Consider the following 18,453-nt stretch of genomic DNA (forward strand, 5'->3'; position numbering starts at 1 on the left):
GATTGTGTGGGTCGAGTGACACTGGCGGTTATAATTTTTGGTCCGAGCAGTTCACTTTAACAACACTAATACCGCAACTACGCTGAACAGTGTTAATCTTGAAGAACTCTGGTGGGTTAGATTGAAAGTTGTGGTTTATCCACCTAAGGGACAGGTTATTCGGCAAACCTTGTTAAGTGGAGGCGCCGGTCAATGATTTTAACCAATGGTTGTAGTCATGGATTACTTGATTCTTATTTGTTAAAATAATGGAGCAACTCCTGACTTGTTGTCATGAGTGAAGGTTTTAATGTTGTTACACCAATAAACCAAGAGGCCCAGCAGGAGATGCTAGGTGCATGTTAAGGGGGAGCCAACACGTGTTTCGACCGTAGTCTTTATCAAGGCAGTGCAATGGTTGACTGTCCTGTTTATCCACCTAACCCTAGGTGTAGAGCCATGATATTTTACCATTTCTGGCAGAAAATGAGCACAGGTGAAATTCGATGTTTGGCGATATATTACGGAATGCACGCGACGTGTCCTGTACATGTTAGTGACAGACCACACTCTGTGCTTACACTTACAGCATTGGTGAAGCTGCAGTTGAGTCAAGTTTTAGAGAAAGGACTTATTACCTTACTGAGGGAGGTGGGAGCAACTAAGACGCCATGTTTTTCTCATCCCAGGAAACTAATCACCAAGTAAGCATTTTCTACAATACGATTCCAGTAATGCCCTGTTGTATAGGTGACAGTTACCTGAAGGGAATGGTTCAATAGATTGACAGACATCTGATCTTCTTCCATCTGTAGGACTGGCCTGATAGAGACACAGTCCTGTGAAGGTTGATGACTCCACCAGTCCAGGCTTGGAAGGTGCACACGGATCCCTAGTGGATTTGTAGTATTAAATAAAGACTCACCTTTGATGACTCTGGTGTAAGCATCTGTTTAAAAGAGATAATCACAGAATGTGTTCAGTTTTGTTTTTGGTACTTGTGAAACGAAATTGCTCTGGAGAACGTTCCTAACAACTTCTTCGCCTCGTTTTGTTTTTTCTCTTGTGCTGTCATTTTGTGTCCCTATATGTCCTTTTTTGCACTCTGGCTTTTATGACACAGTCCCAGCCCTTTGAGGAAATCAATATTCCTAACAATACGCCCTGATTGATCAACTGATTTTCAATTGGGTAAGTGTGAGTTACTTTACTCGGTCTAATTTGGGTAGATCTGCCCATGTCTCATTCATTGTGCAATGCTGAGCAGCTTCAACTATGAATCAGGCTAGTTCAGTAATATTGTGCATCTTTATGTGTAGGTGACATTCAAGGTACATGACTCTGCCACTGAACTTTTGTTAAGAAGTTCCATACCCACAAGACCTCTACGCTACTAAACCCCTGAAGAGTTTTCACACAACAAAAAATTGTGGTTTAACGGAAAGAAACATGTTGGGTTCTTATGAGTCTAATTTAGTATGACCTAGTAATGTACACCAGCTAGATTCTCATAGTTAGGGAGTCATTATATTTAAGTGTTTTTCATTTTTTCAATTTTTTACTCATTCTTCATTGGGAAATAGGTGAACTTGTTTATGGGTACTTTTGTGTTTTGTGTGATTTATTTTCTTTATATGTTACACATTTGTTGAGGTTTGTTTAGTTCCTTTTTGGTGAATGTGTATTTAGTTGAGGGTTGTGTTTTTTGTGAGGTATGTGTATCACTTGAAAATTGTTTTTTGATAATAATTTCTGACTAATATTTTTATGTTTAACAAAATGTTTTTGTGTTGCTCTAATTGAGTATTTGATGTTTGTAATAGACATTTTTGTACTACATCATTGTATCAATACATTTTGTCATATTTCATCTTTATTTTGAATTTTTAGTATTCCATCGATGAATCTTTTTAGTACAATAAATGTGTAATAATACTGATGAATCAGATATGAACTGAATCCTTCCGTGTCCAAATATTTGTTTATGGTCTAATTGTTGTTCAGATGTGAACATTGTAATAATACTGGAGATCCTCGTTACCCTGCATTCCCTACACAGATGCATCATGACTCCGGTCCTCCTTTTTGGCTTTATATCTATTGAAATTAACCAGGTATGACCATAGTTTAAAGTACCTTGTGTCCCCGTTCACTCTTGTGTTTTGATGGCTTTTGTCATCACACCTTAGCACAAAGTGGTTAACGTCAGTGGCAATAATGTGATATCTTTTGCTTTTCAGTAAACACCTACAAACATACAAGTACAAGGGGCGAAATGACATCTCCACTATACATTCAATTCAATTTAAAGGTAATTTCAGATCATTACATCCATAAAACCACCACAGTAAACACATTTCCTAAAATCACAAAGTTCATAAAATCACAACATTTTCAAATACAGGCAGAAAACCCCAATCTAAAAAACAAGCAACATGATAAAATTGCAGCTTCATTAAGCAACATTCTGTCAGTATTCCGGACTTATAGTAAACTTGTTTATATCTGATTAACCGGTCCCTCCGCCCCCAATCTTCCAATAAGAATGAGCGTCTCCGCCAGGATTTTTTTGGCTAGTAGGCAAGCACGAAAAGCACCACAGGCTTCGTTGAAGTTAACAGAAAAAAACAGTGCTAGTTGACAAGACCTTATCCCACTATCTCGCAATTTATTTAATACAAATTCTATCTGAAAAGCATTAAACAATGGTCATAAATGGATGAAATCGAAGCCACCACACATACATTTGTTATCTTAGCCCCCCACACAGTTTTTATGACAAATCCGTGTTACTGCCCCGATAGGTAGTAGGTTCAGTCTGGCCTTTGTTTGGGTGGCTCTGTGCAAAGGAAAAGTCACCAGTCGTAGGTGTTCTGCAAAACCATTTGAAAGGGCAAACGGTAGGTAAGCCCTTACCTATGCCTTGACCATCATTTCATCTTCCCTCGCTGTTGCCAGGAATTGCAAAGCCCTGGCTTTTATCAGCATCTTGAGGAGGCCTTTTGTCTTTCCTTGATCGTCAAAGTATATTGCCTGTGAAAGCTTGTATGGCAGGGATTTTACGTGGACTAACAATCCAACTTTACTGTGGCCAGTTAATGTGATCAGGTTCTTAATTAGGTCTTTCATTAGAGGGCTATGACTACCCACCCAAAGTGAGGCACAAGTTAAAATAGGTCTCAAATATATAATATTATAAACCTATGCCACAGCTGTTTCCAAGAGCATAGAATACACAGGCATTGAAAGGGGGACCATAAGCAACCTTCTTAAAAATGAGTTCTCTATCTTTTGTAGACAGGCACCCCTTGTATACCTACCCACATCTTTCAATCCCAAAAATTCCTGTAGGGATGGCCTTGCCCTCATAAACCTTACCAGGCGTCTGGATTGTCGCATAAGTGGGTCACCATACCTATGTCTCAGGTGACTTGTTGTGTGTGACGGGTTCAGTGGAGGACAGGAATGGTAGGATTCTTTTTGTTGAGTGAAGGAATAAGAAGCATTTCTTAATTATTGTGTTTACTTGTGGTTCTAAGGTTAGTGCGTTGTACATTATAACTCCCAGGTTTTTGACTACGTGTGGGCGTAGTTACAAGTTCTATCGGCCACGGTATGTAGTTGTTGTTCTCTAGGTTTTTGGATATAATCATGATTTCTGTCTTTCCTGGGTTGATTTTTAGGTTGTTGGCGTTCATCCAGTCATACATTTCTTTGAGACAGTCTCCTAGAGTTGAGTGTTCTGCTAGTGCATGTTCGATTTTGTAGATGATTTGAGTGTCATCTGCATAGTTATAGCACGTAAGATTGTATTTTTTGAAGATCTTGATTACTGGAGTCTGGTAGATGTTGAAGTACAGTGATGATAGTGAGGATCTTTGTGGTACTCCGCAGTCGTTAACTCATGGAGACAATTTGAAGGGTTTTATCCAGACAGTTTCCGTTCTGTTTGCTAGGAATGATTTTGTCCAGAGCAGTGCTAAGCCCATTATACCTGATGACTGTCTCAGAGTATTTGCTAGTCTAATAATGTCCCCTATGGTCTGACACATCCTAACACTTTACTTTGCGATGTATTCATTCCACTTTAGCGTATTAAATCGAATGCTTCGATAGTCAGATAGTCAAAAGGAGGAGCAGCATTACTATTGTTTTCCCTATAAGATATGATATGATATATGGCTTTTATAATGCGCCGATACACAAGTGTTTGAAGGTGCGACGAGGCAAGGGAAGGGGAACAGAGGGAAGACAGAGACAACGACTTTACTAGGCCAGGTGACACTGAGATAGCGCAGGGGAGAGGGTTAGGCGGAAAAGTGCCGGGGGAAATGTTGAGGGGGACAGTGCAGTACATAGGATAACAGTAAAATAATCAAGACAATAAATAAAAAGTGCGGCCAGCTGGTGGCAAGTGCAAGGGTAATTGCAGACATCAGGTGTCAAGTGCTGGTAGGGGGCTGTAGGGATACAGAAACAGTCCCCGAGTGCAAGGGTTGCCAGGGGGGGCAGTGCAGGTGTTCAGCTGGCGGGGAGGGTCCTGGGCCCGAGATCAGAGGGTAGCCAGGTAACCAGTGCAGTTTCAGTTTCAGCCAGGAGATCAGCAGGGGAGAGGAGGAGAGAAAGCAGAAGCAAAGTGAAAGGTCTTGAGGTGCTTCCGGAACTGGAGATGGTTCTCCTCAAGTTTCAGAGAGGCAGGGAGGCTGTTCCAGAGGGAGGCCCCAGCAGAATAAAGAGATCTACCACCAACTCCTTGCTTGGAGAAGCGACTATGAGTGAGTTGGCGGCAGATGAGCGAAGAGCTTGAGAAGGAAGATATTTAGTAAGAAAGAGTTGGAGGTATTGAGGCCCCAGTCCCCAGAAGGCCTTGTGGGCAATGCAGAGGGTTTTTAACTTAATCCTAGCCGCCACTGGGAGCCAGTGCAGAGATTTCAGTCCTGGAGAGATACGATCCCTAGGCTTGAGGCCAATGATAAGTCTTGCAGCCCTGTTTCGATGAGTTGCAGACGCCGGAGAGTAGATGCAGGCAGATTCCTATGTGCAGGGAGGATAGCTCAGCGGCAGCGTGTGCGTCTTGGAAGCAAGACGACACGAAGCAACAACAGGTTCGATCCCCGGGTCCGCGCTTAGAAACCTCTGGGTGTTTAAGCGCGTTATAAATACGTAACTAAGACAAAAAAAAACACAATTACGCAACTAAGAAAAACAAACAATTCCTGTAACAGCGCCTCGATGCCTGCGGGCTGTGTGAGCGCTTTATAAATGTAAAATAAATAAATAAATAAATAAAAGATTTCAAAAGAGGCTGTTGCAGTAATCCAGCCTAGAGAGGACCAGAGCTCTGGAAAATGTGAGCTTCTGGGGGAAGGAGAGGAAAGGAAGAATGCCTCTGAGGAGGTGCATCTGGTAGTGTGACTTCTTAGAGACGTCCAGATGTGAGGAGAGAAGGAAAGTGTGGAGACGAAGATGACCCCAAGGTTTTTAGCCTCACAAGTGGGAGCAGGAAGAGAGACAGGAAAGGAGGGAGCAAGTGTGCTTATAAGGAGAATTTCTGTCTTACTGGCATTAAGGCAGAAATCATTGGTGGTGCACCACTCATGGATAGCAGACAGACAGTCAGAGATGAGAGAAGGAAAAGAGGTGGTGGAAGGGAGCCTGAAAATGAATTTAGTGTCATCCGCATAGCACTGAAAGTTGGGACACAGAGCGGCAATGCGGTGTGCAAGAAGTGCCAGGTATTTGTTGCACAGCCAGGGAGAGAGGTTAGACCCCTGGGGAACACCACAGGTAGAGGTAGAGATAGAGATAGAGGAGAGGAGAGGAAGGACCCAAGTTAAACCTGGGAGGGTCGATCGGAGAGGAAAGAAGTTAGCCAAGCCAGGACCTGATCAGTAATACACAGGTTATCACGGAGACGATTGAGCAGGGTGGTATGGTTGACCGTGTTGAAGGCAGAGGAGAGATCAAGTAAGATGAGGACACAGAGGGTATTGGAATCAAGGTTGGAGAGTAGGTGTTCACAGATGTGCAGGAGAGCAGTTTCCTTGCTTCTGGCAGCTCTGAGCCAGACTGATGGTCATGGAGACAACCAACAGATTCAGTGTGAAGATTAAGCTGGGAGATGGCCAGCTTTTCCATAGGTATGCCCAGGAAAGGCAGGAAAGGAGTGATGCAGATTAGGCAATAGTTAGCTGGGCAGGAAGGGTCGGCAGAAGGTTTCTTAAGAAGAGGGAGCACAAGGGAGTGCTTCAGGGTGGAAGGGAAAACTCCAGTGGCGAAGGAGTGGTTGCAGAAGTTAGTCAGAGCAGGAGCCAGGGTGTCAATGTGGTCCTTGATGGTTTTGAAGAAACAGGGGTATAGCTGTTTTGACAAGGCTTTCAGAGATAGGACTTGTCTAGAAACCTCATCTGGGGAGAACAGGAGGAAGGAAGAGAAGGAGGGAGGAGAGGTGGCCGAAGTGGGGCCAGAGGAAGAGTAGGGAGTAGAGGGATGGGGGGGAGATGAATAGAGAGAGGACAGGATGTCCTGAGTTTTAGGGAAGAAATGAGAAGCCAGGGCCGTGCAGAGGGCCTGGGAGGGGACATGAGAAGTAGAGACTGCAGCAGGATTGGCCAGCTCCTTGCAGATTTTAAAGAGTTTGTCTGACTTGTTAGATGCTGCAGAGACACAGGCTTGGATGTGAGCTCTCTTCTTGGAGCAGACAGAGAGCAGGTATTGCCTTTGGTGCAGGCGGCAGGCCAGTTTGTCAGAGGATGTACAGGAGGCACACCATTTCCTCTCAGCCACCCTGCACGTTTAAGGGTGTCAAGGTCTGAGTCGTACCAAGAGTTGTGCTCGTTTTTGGGCTTCAAGCAGATCCTCATGACAGGGGCAAGAACATCGAGAGTATCAGATATAGCAGAATGGAGCATGGAAAGAGCTGTGTCAGGATGTGAGTCAGCCAAGGGGGGTTGAGGGGGAGAAAGTGGCAGCGAAAGCCTCAACTGACACACGCTTCATGGGTCGGATAACGGAGAAGGTAGGTGGAGGTGCTGGAGTTGGCTTGGCCTGAGAACATTGACAGGCAACATTTGGGCTTCCTAGAGACACAGCTCACAAAACACTACTAACCTGTAAGCCCGTCCCTCGGGTATTTATCATATTCTGTAATTAGTGCCTGTAGTGATCAGGGGGTCTTTGCCAGGGGAACAGCATCATCAGCATAACTGAGCACTGGCAGTCTCCTGGCACCGCACAGAGGGACATCAATATTGGTAAGTGACTCTTACCGGGCCAGGGTATTGACATAAAGATGAAAAGGAATGGGTAGAAAGACGCATCCTTGGCAAACCCTGTTCCTTATCTCTAGACAATCAAAGTTCTCCATCCAGGCCATAGCGCGCACAGACCTTGTTATTGTCATGCAGTGGCCATAAATTATTATTCACTCTGATGAATTGCTCAGAAACCAAGAAACATATGTTAGCAACTCCCATAATTACAATGTCTGAAACAATCAACTTTGAATCAATGTACTTTGATGCATTTTAATAAATGTATTTGTGTATTTTGTAAAAATATTTCTTAATAAGCAATTTATTGAGAATGGTTAAGTAACATACTGGCTAATGCACGTGTTAGAATAGTAAAATGAAGACCATTAATTGTTGTATGGAAGGTGTGTTAAATTGGCTTTTTTAAAACATAATTGCAACATTTTCTGTGCATGAGGCACAATGCTTCTTTTAAGACATAATTCAAAATACAAGATCTCAGCAGGCCGAGATTATTTATTCTTCTGGAATTTCATATAGTAAGCATAGACCTACATCAACAGTGCGGTGCCGGTCTTTACATAGAGTATGTAAAGTGGCAAAAGAATCTCAAAGACAGGTCTGATGTGTGGAGTCATATTTGTACTAGATTCGTAAACTGAGCACTGCAGCTGACAACAACATTTAAAAAAGGTGCTATGGCACAAGAATAGCATTCCGAGATTCAAATACCACCAGTTTGTATACAGACAGGAAGAAACATACCTCAAGTTCTTCCTTTAATTGTTCTTCTCTTTGAAGGGAGCGTTCCAGAGCCTCTTCTTGACATCGGATTAATTTGAGGAATTTAACTCGTTCTGCTTCAAGGTCCTTCAATTTTCTGTATACCCTTCGAAGACTTTTTGTCTGCTCCTGCAAAACAAATGACTATGTCAAAACCACACTTGAGCTTTGTTAGTCTTTTGTTCGATATGATAAAATGGAGGAAACTCCCGGGATATTACTGTATCAAGCACAAAGTCAAGACTCAAAACCTATCATTGGGGACATTTTATTGCAGCACTTTTTTTAGTCTGGAGCAATGGAGCTCTTTGCTTCAGAGTAAAAGGATGGAATCGATTTACAGGCAATAGATAAAAGGGCAGAGGATGCATTTTTGTAGATGCCCGATTATTGGAAACAAAGTTCACTGAATTTGCAAAGGCGTCCTACACGTTTCTTGGGGGTTGTGCATTATTACTGATCAAAAGATGAACAGCCACCTTGAATACCTTAGTGTATGCCTTAAGCACCGACACGAAACGTACAATTTGTTCCATATCAACAAGTGGCTCCTGGGGGTGAGGATACAACAATGACAAGCTAGCAAAAGAAAATGAAAAAAGAGAAAAAAGCAATTCTACGCCTGTAAAATACATGTGAGAGAGCAACGATTCAAACTGCTGCCACTCCAAGAGAAAAAAAAGAACTCCACTCATGGAAAAGCACATCTCGTTTATTCAAACGTGATGTTCCTTTCGGTACATGGCAACGCCGAGCCCGCCTTCGAAACTTGCGGTACTGCACACGTGTTCACAAAGGTGATACCCATGTGTGCATCAGAGCTTTATACATCCTCATCATCACTTTTGTCCCTATCTCTAGTAGTACATTGCAAGCAAGGCACAAACTGAAGGAGCAATGTAACATTATCTATTATACTTTGATGGCATCCGAAAACAAGATCATCAAGATCAATTAGTTCACATTAGAGATAAAGAAATCTTGTCTTCAAATGTAGGATGAAAACTGTACAGGATTGGTGACAAAAATGTGCTTGCCGCATGCACTAACAATTGTAATCCTGAGTTTGTATTCAGACATCAACACACTTGCAAATTTGCCCATAAGTAACCTAAAGGGACCAAATAAAGCAGCCCTGTTTTAATAGTTTACAATGGTAGTTATTTGTCAATACATTTTATAAGACTAAGTCACAGAAAAATGAAGCCTCTATAGTGACTGTATAAAATATGCTAACTGGATAGTTATAGGGTGTTGTTTAGAAAGAATCAATATGAACACTATCCTTAAATTGCAAAGAATATTGAAGATTCTTCATAACAAAGTGTTTCTTTATCAGAACATACGTATGTGGGTGCGTGTGTTTGGGTCAATGAGAGGATGGATTGATGTACGGAGGAATGGATCAGAGTACGAGTATGGATGGTTGAATGAATGACAGTGGGAAAGGGCAGATGGAAACATGGATCATGAAGGTGGATAGGTGAGTTGATCAATGTCAAGGTTGGTCTCAAGCACCCCAGAACCACTCGATACTTCTTGACACAAATCTAGAAAACTCTGCCTTAAAGCCACTGTGACTTCGCTGTAGAGTAAACAGAGATATGCAGATATGTCCATGGTCCAGATCCCTTTCTGGAGGGAAAATCTCCAGTCATATAAAACTTTGAGACTTTTGAGACTAGAAAATCAAGGGCCAAGTAATAAGAATGCTGGTGCTACAGACAAAAGCAAGGAGCTGAAAAATGTGCAATGTGTTTTCCTTCTCGACTATTTGTTAACCTTCCATATTGCCCAAAAACCATGTAACACAAGGGAGATACACGGCCCACGGTTGCCGGTCCGGTAAAATCGCTGCCTGTATCACCGTACCGGCATCCTTTACCAGACCAGAACAGTCTGAGTCGCAACAACTGTGTCACCGGCATCAACAGGGACCCACCGTGGCCGGCCACACTGTTGCTGCTATCAGCATTGACATGTGGCAGCCATGCCGGTGACACCGGCATGCCGCAATCAAGTCCACATTAAGAGGTGCACGGACATGAAAATACCGGCATTGACATGCCGTTAATAAGGGATAAAATGATGCCATAAACACTGGCATCGCAGAGCAACCGTTAAAATGAATCAGGTGTGTGTAAACCTGCCACAGGTGCTCACAATCAGCACAGGTGGAGGCAATGGAGTCTGGCACAGCACAAAAGGAGCACTCCCACACACCACACCCCTCCTAAATCCAAGGTGCTACCATTAGCACTAGCAATACTGGAGCTGGAGGACATGCATGCACAGCTACTTCTTGAGGAGGCAGTGAGCCAGAGTATGCAGCAGAGGCGCAGGAGGAGAAGGAGGGTGAGAATGGGCCAACAGATAACCATTGTGCAGGCAGTTGTACCCCGCAGGCAGCCACCAATCCCTCGCCTAAGGGCCAGCCCATTTAACCTAACCCCTGCTCAGATCAACACCCTGTACCGGCTGGACAGGGACACCATCACCACAATAGTGGACCTCATACATGATGACCTAGTGAGCCTAATCAACATCCGGACAGCCACCACCCCCCCCTTGCTGAAGGTAGTGTCTGTGCTACACTTCCTTGCCACAGGCACTTATCAGCACACAGTGGGGCAGCTGCATGGTATCAGCCAACCCTGTTTTTCCTGTGTGCTCACTCAGGTGCTAGCAGCACTCCTGTCCCACGTACGTGACCACATCAGCCTACCACGGACCACGGAGGAGGTGAATGCTACCAAAATCAGATTCCATGCACTTGCAGGCATGCCAAATATGATAGGTGCGCTCGACTGCACACATGTGGAGCTGGTTGTCTGGCATGCTGTGGAGGTAGTGTACCGCAACAGGAAGCTGTACCATTCCCTGAATGTCCAGATGGTGTGCGATGCACACAAAATAATCACGCACTGCTGTGCAGGATTCCCAGGCTCCACACATGACGCTATGGTGCACCGCAACTGTACGCTGCCCCGCTACATGGCACGACATGCTGGACATCGTACATGGCTGATGGGCAAGTCCAGCCACAGGGGCACGAGGGGTTGAAATGGGGAGGGACCAAACGCATAGGCAACCCGTCTGCTGGGTGGGCCATGAAGGAATTGTATTGGGGGGGGGTCAACAGAATAGGCAACCTGTCTGCTGGGTGGACCATGAGGGGAATTAATTGGGGGGGGCAACAGCATAGGCAACCTGTCTGCTGGGTGAGCCATGAAGGGAATGAATTGGGGGGGGAACCAATAGCATAGGCAACCTGTCTGCTAGGTGGGCCATGAGGGGAATGAATTGGGGGGCGGGGGGACCAACAGCATAGGCAACCTGTCTGTTGGGTGAGCCATGAGGGAAATGAATTGGGGGGGACCAATAGCATTGGCAGCCTGTCTGCTAGGTGGGCCATGAGGGGAATGAATTGGGGGGGGGGCAATAGCAAAGGCAACCTGTCTGTTGGGTGAGCCATGAGGGAAATGAATTGGGGGTGGGGGACCAACAGCATAGGCAACCTGTCTGCTGGCTGGGCCATGAGGGAAATGAATTGGGGAGCAGGGGGGAACAACAGCATAGGCAACCTGTCAGCTAGGTGAGTCTAACCACAGGGCCATGAGGGGTGTCGGAACATAGCATAGTAATACATGCACAAGGAGCACAAGTGCACACTGCATGCATTAATCCATTATCACTCCTGCTAATACCTGTCAACATCACCAGGTATGCATTGAAGAGCTGAGAGACTGGGTATGGCAATGGAAGGCTAAGTCAGTGTTAAGCAGAAACCTGTGCAGTTCCCTTGGGGACCACTGCAAAAGGCTTAAGACTACAGGAGTTGGCAGTAAACCCAATTGGTAGCAGTCTGTACCAGCCAGATTTACCTGGTAGCTGTGGCTGAGCAGCCAGACTTCTCTCAAGAAGAGTTGGACAGTATATAGAGTATACAAGATAGGTACCAAAATACAGTAGCACAAGCAAACACTGACCAGAGCTTTGGTATCAAGTATATAATTATTTATTTAAAGACACACTTAGAAACACTCTAGCACTATTATTTTAAGAAAGTTCAAAACACAGTCACTATTAACATATATACATCCCTTATTCCTTCTTAGACAAGTGTTAGTTAACACCACTTATTTCCAGACAGAGGTGAGCGCTTAACTAAAGATGGCACTCCAATAAGTTAAGAAAAAGGGAGGGAAAAGGCAGAAATTAGGAACAGCACACAACACAATGCTTTAGAAGCACTCAGCAAGGCAGGAAAGTCAAAGTCTACTGGTGAGCAAAATGTTCAGAGGCCAGGCTCCCTCTTGGAGGAAAGCTGGAGGTTGTTGCACTGCCAGGGAAGAAACCAGCCGCAGAATTTCCCAGTTAAAAGGTACTACCCTTTTATTCGCAGTAGTGGTGAAGCGTGGCTATCTGGCCGCCGGGGTGCTTGGCACGGGTGATTCGACCACGAGACGATCCAGGAAGGCGAAAATAGGGCGAACTGGTTAACCCCACCAGTTCAAAGGAAGAAGACTCTCTTGGAGGAAGATCTTCTCTGTCGTTGGGAAGTGCTGAGTCGGTTCAGCAGGGCTCCACCGGTGGTGTCTTCGTTGCAGGTCAGCTCAGCTTCTCCCTCTTCGGATTCTTTAGGTCCTGTGGCGACTTCTAAAGTTCCAGTCCCCAAAGCCCTGCTTTTGTGCAGAAAACCGCCATTCATCAGTCCTAGCTGTCACTCAAACATGCTAAGTGGTGAGCCGGGCGGCTCACCACTGGGCCAATCATACAAGAGTGCGACTTGAGTTGCCGAGGCAAATCAGTCCAGGGTGCCTATTCCCCCCTCCCACACATCCTGTAGACCCAGACAGAGTGGCACCACTTTTGGAGGCTTCTGTGCAGAAGCCCGCCAAAAGTGGAACAAAGGGCTCGACTTGGGTTGGAGTTACAGAGGCGAACACAAACGCCATTTTAAAACAGAGTCCTGGTAAAAAGACCCAACCGGGGAATGAATATTAAATAAATAACCCGGCAGAATCTTTAACATTGCACCAAAAAAATGGTGCGTTTAAAATGAATGGGGAAATCCCATAGGAAATATTCCGGTGGAATATTTCGCGTGGTAACCACTGCCACCAGCCAGAAACTCGACAAGGGGGGACTGGACAGTGCCCTCTTGAAAAACAGACCCAGGGGCAATCGAATTACCCCTAGCAGTACTTCCACAATATGTTGGTTTGTACTGGTTCTGTTCACAATTTAAGACTAGTAAAGTCAATGGTGACTTTACATGCCCTAGGAGACAGTAGTCAGTCCCAGGGTATGGAGTCTATGTTTGGGGGTCACTATGACACCCCTGTGTTACTGCACTGAGGGTGCTGTGTAACACACTTACTAAAAACACATGAAGCCCTATGGAGTAAAAGACCCCATAGCCCATAGAAAAGATTACAAAGTCAAAGGACATTTTCAAATCATGCCTAAGAGTGGGAGAAAAAGAGTCTCACTCTTAGCAGGAGAAAAAAATAAACCCCAAAAATCCAGCAAAGCTGCTGGGGGACTCACTAGGTTTGGGAAATTAGCCTATACAGAGAATTCTCCCTAACACAGAAAATGGAGTTTAAAGTGGGAAGTCTGAAAAAGACAACCCTGTGTCACTGCACTAAAGGTGCTGTGTAACACACAGTAAAAAGATGATGCCTATGGAGTAGGTGAGGCTCCACAGTCTATGAACACAAAAATGTTAAACACACACAGCAAAACACATGTAAAAGAGGGAAAAAAGGCTCACTCTCTTACCAGGTGAAAAAAATAAATCCTAGAAATACAGCAAAGCTGCTGAGGGACTCAGTAGGTAAGGGAAATTAGCCATTCTGGAGAATTCTCCCTAGGAAGCAACCCCAGACACGTGTTTCAGCCTTGTTAGGCCTCATCAGTGAGGTGGAGGTGTGCCTCTCTGGGCACAGTGAGCAAGGGGTCCACGTCTCGGTTCCCGCAGCTAATGTAGGGTGACCAACCCCAAGTTCCTTACAAAAATACAAAAAAAGGTAGCAGGCGCCCCTCTCTAGAAAGAACAGGGCATGATAACCTGCTTTGTGGTTTTTCCCACTTTGAGAGTCTGCAGCCATCGCTTTTAGCTCACTGTACTTTTCACAAAGGAGGAATATCCATTGGCATATCAGTCTTTGTCCCGACAACAAGGGCAGTAGAGCACCGACATGCCAGGCAAAACTCCTTTGAACAAGAGTACCAACAGCAACCCCAGACACGTGTTTCAGCCTTGTTGGGCTCCATCAGTGAGATGGAGCTGTGCCTCTCTGAGCACAGTGAGATAGGGTTCCATGTCTGGGTTCCCCGGGTAACTTAGGGTGACCAACCTATTCATAGGGTCAAACTGGGTATATTTTATAGAAACACTGAAAATGAATGATCCGTATTGAGACCCCTTGCAACTGTCCTCTATTGGCAAATAAGTCTGGCTTCCAACTGTCTAAGCTTGAGTTCAAGGTTACCCCCTCTGGACGGTAGATTTACCATGGCCATCCCCATGAACCTAATGTCCCTCTTATCATCCATTTGATGAGCATGTTGCCAGTGTGTGGCTAATGGGTATTTGAGTCCTTGATTAGCAATAGTTGATAAATGCTCTCTAATCCCGATTTTGAGGAGTCTGATAGTGCTTCCAATATAGCACAGACCACAAATGAATGTAATCAGATATATGAAAAATTAGAATTACAATGAATAAATGATCTAATAAAGAAGTTCCCTAATATCCCGAAATCAACCACTGAAGTTTCCATAGCGTGTGTACACGTGTTGCAGCACCCACATTTATGAAACTCAGTCTGCTGAGCCGCATGCAACCACGTTTGGCTGCTGACTGGGTTTGAAATGAAGGAGGTGCATAGAATATTCTTCAATGTGGCTGCCTTACTGTAAATAATGCTAGGTTTAGTATCTAGCCATTTCTATAGGTCTTGGTCCAGCTGAAGTAATTGTCAGTGGCCCTCATTACAACCTGTCAGCTTCGGATCACGGTGATTCCGTGACGGCGGTAATAAAGTTTCCGTGTCCGCAAGGTTGCGGAAAGACGTCCGATTATGTGCTGTCGGTCGCGCGCACCACACGGACGCGGAAACGTTGTTACCGCCGTCACGGAAAAAGCCACGGAAATTGACATAGCGCTGCCACAAGTAGCGCAAAACCTGTGTCCGCCTCCGTCGCCACGGAAACGGAACCGGAAATACCATGATCGCCAAAAACCGGAAACAGAGAGGCGCCCATCATATAAAGCACAATCCATTGCCATCCAGAGTCAGCACAAGCACAATCCATACTGTGAGAAGGCAAAAGTGACCACCAGCATGTCTGCCAGGATTCCAGCGCAGAGGCAGTGCAAACAGCGCTTCAGTGAGGCGGAGCTAACTGTGCTCGTGAAGCACATAGTGCAGCATGCAGAGATGCTGTTCAGTGCCGATCAACGGCGTGCCACACAGCAGCGGAGGAAGGACGTGTGGGCGGAAGCAGCACGCAAGTGCACCGCTGTGGGCGTGACAGTGAGGAGCGTCAAGGACTGCCACAAGCGGTGGGACGACCTCAGGCTGAGGGTTCGTAACCTCATCTCCACACACCGCCAACGCAGCAGTGGGACAGGTGGAGGACCCCCTTCCCCACTGAGGCTGCAAGCATGGGAGGAGCGTTGCAGCAGTGTCCTCCACCTTGAGGGCATTCATGGGATCGGGGAGGCTGAGGCAGGAGTGAGCCCACCTGCAGATGCTGGTAAGTGGTCAAACATGAATGCCATATGAGAATATGTTGATGGCATTACAGTGCCAAAGGACCCATTAACAACCCCACCCCCCCACCCCCCAGCAGTGCATGACTGGCCCAAAGGACCCATTAACAACCCGCCCCCCCAGGCAGTGCATGACTGGCCCAAAGGACCCATTAACAAGCCCCCCCCCGGCAGTACATGACTGGCCCAAAGGACCCATTAACAACCCCCCCTCCCCCAGGCAGTGCATGACTGGCCCAAAGGACCCATCAAGATCCGTATGGCACCCAATATCACAACAATGCATACCCCCAGCAATCAGATGCATGTAATGAACACTATACAATGACCAACCTGTATGAAGCATGTGGTGCACCCATCAGCCACCACCACAACACTAATTGCATGTCCTCTGTATCGCCACAGCCGTATCCAGTGAAAGTGACACTGCACAACAGGCCAGGCAATCAGCACCGGCACGTGCCCAAGCCACCGCCCCTACACAAAAGGATGCTGCCAGCAGTTCGGCATCTCTGCCCCCACTACCAACTGCAACAGATGTGCCGGCCACCACCACCGACATCCCCACCGTCTCCACGCTGCCTGAGGCAAGACAGGTGCCACGGGAACCCACCATGCCCACCCAAACCAACACAGAAGGCAGCTGCACTGCAGAGGAGGCGGCCTGTAGTGACAACAGTGCCCCAGTAGAGCACTCTGATACTGGGCCACAGGGGGAGACGCCCACATTTGATGACCTGGGTTCCTTCCATCAGCTGGAGTTTAGCCCCACTTCACTCAGAAGTCCCATGAGGTCACCCACCCCATCCATGGCAGAGCTGAATTCCCGCATGCAGCGGATGGAGGAGCAGCAGGCAACCCTCACCCAGCTGGTGGAGAGGCAGCTTGAAGAATCTAGGCTACAGAGGGAGTGCTATAGCACGTCAGTGCGTCGCCTCTCAAGGTCTGTTGGACGCTTTGCCAGCACAATAGTCACCCTGGCACGCCATGTGCGGGAGGGTAACGACAACACCTCCAGGCTCATTGAGGCCATGTTGATTGGGCAACAGGCAAATCTTGCACGTATGCCATCAATACCGGATTCTGTGCCATCAAATACCACCACCCCATCAAGCTCCACTACTGCCAGTCCAAGGAGGCGCTGAAGTCGGCTAACGGGGCTCTCGGGCAAGGATGCACAGGCACAGAAGCGCACACGGAAGTGATGATGTGTGTGGGGCACTGCAGGACACACATGGACTTGAAGGGTGTGAGGGGTGGGTACGTTTGGGTGGTGGGGGAGGTTGTTTTGGGTGTTTGAACATTGGGGCCTGGAAGGGGGTGGGTACGTTTGGGTGGTGGGGTAGGTTGTTTTGGGTGTTTGAACATTGGGGCCTGGGTGGGGGTGGGTACGTTTGGGTGGTGGGGGAGGTTGTTTTGGGTGTTTGGACATTGGGGCGTGTGTGGGGGTGGGTACGTTTGGGTGGTGGGTGGGCTCGGGTGTACAGCTTCCCTAACCATTTCACCTCCTTCCCTGTTGTGAATTCATCAATATATCATCATTTGAAAGCAAAACATACATGTGTGGACATCTATCATTTCATTTGCAGTACAACAAATCATTTATTGTCATCACTCTATGCATTGCTGTGAATGTGCTGTGTCTCAAAAGTAAATGCGAATCAGCTCATCCCGTGCTCTTTGGCCATCATGTGGACCCCCAGGGGGAGGTGGTGCCATCCATCCCATCCCCATCCCCATCTCCATCCCCATCCCCATCTCCATCCCCATCTTCTTCATCTGCGTCTGGGGGCATTGAGATGTTCCTGCGCAGGTACAGATTGTGCAGCATGGCACATACGAGCGTGATTTTACCCGTCTTCACAGGGCTGTACAGCAGTGATCACCCAGATCTGCTCAGACAGCAGAAACCGGCCTTCAGCAGTCCGAATGTCCTCTTAATCATTCCACATGTGCGGACATGTGCCCTATTGTATGCCTTTTCATGCCTGTTCCTTGGTCTCTGTACAGGTGTCATCATCCATAGCGTGAACGCATATCCAGCATCACCTACATGGGATGAAGATGGGGGGACATGTCAGTGTTAGTGGTATCATGTCTTAATCTAATGCTGTGCTATCTTGTATCATTGTTCATTCATGCATATGTGCCATGCAGTGGTTGGAAGTGTTCATTGGGCATCACAGTGGATGTCCCCAACTGGATATTGGCCTACACATTTACGTGCTTGTGTACTGTGCCCTGCGGGTGACATTGGATTGTGAGTATGTCATAATGCAGTGATGTGCACACATTGCATAGTGACTCCACTGTACTGAAGTAGTCAATGCACGACGTCTCATTTACAGGCATCTCGTGCATTGGGAGGGCAGTGTTCCATTTGTGGGTGGGTGTCTGCAGTGGCACAAGGTGTATGGGACAGTGACAGGATGGGCTGTGGCAGGGTGTGTACAGGCACACTGTGGTGACCTGTCATGTCTTCCTTTGTGATGTTTGGTATCCGCTGTCTATTTGGTAGATGGGAGGGGGGGTGATGCATGCGCGGTCCAGCGGCACACTCACATTGCTCATTGGCCTGGACACATACATAACGCTTCAACAGGGTAAGAGCATTGTCAGCTGTACTCACCCAATAGCCATGTACTTTGTCTG

General features: G+C 46.5%; 1 protein-coding gene across 2 annotated transcripts in view; it reads right to left on the reverse strand.

The window, feature by feature from the left end:
* Positions 1-18,453, reverse strand: part of LOC138510377 (coiled-coil domain-containing protein 171-like) — a 3,784,015-nt gene that overhangs the window by 3,035,036 nt on the left and 730,526 nt on the right. For both annotated transcript variants that reach the window (XM_069625990.1, XM_069625991.1), the window contains one exon: positions 7,998-8,144. In XM_069625990.1, coding sequence (XP_069482091.1) covers positions 7,998-8,144 — 147 coding nt within the window. The remainder of the gene's footprint in view (positions 1-7,997; positions 8,145-18,453) is intronic.

Source organism: Ambystoma mexicanum, chromosome 6p, assembly GCF_040938575.1.
Source record: "Ambystoma mexicanum isolate Mex_15411 chromosome 6p, UKY_AmexF1_1, whole genome shotgun sequence".
NCBI classification, from domain to species: domain Eukaryota; kingdom Metazoa; phylum Chordata; class Amphibia; order Caudata; family Ambystomatidae; genus Ambystoma; species Ambystoma mexicanum.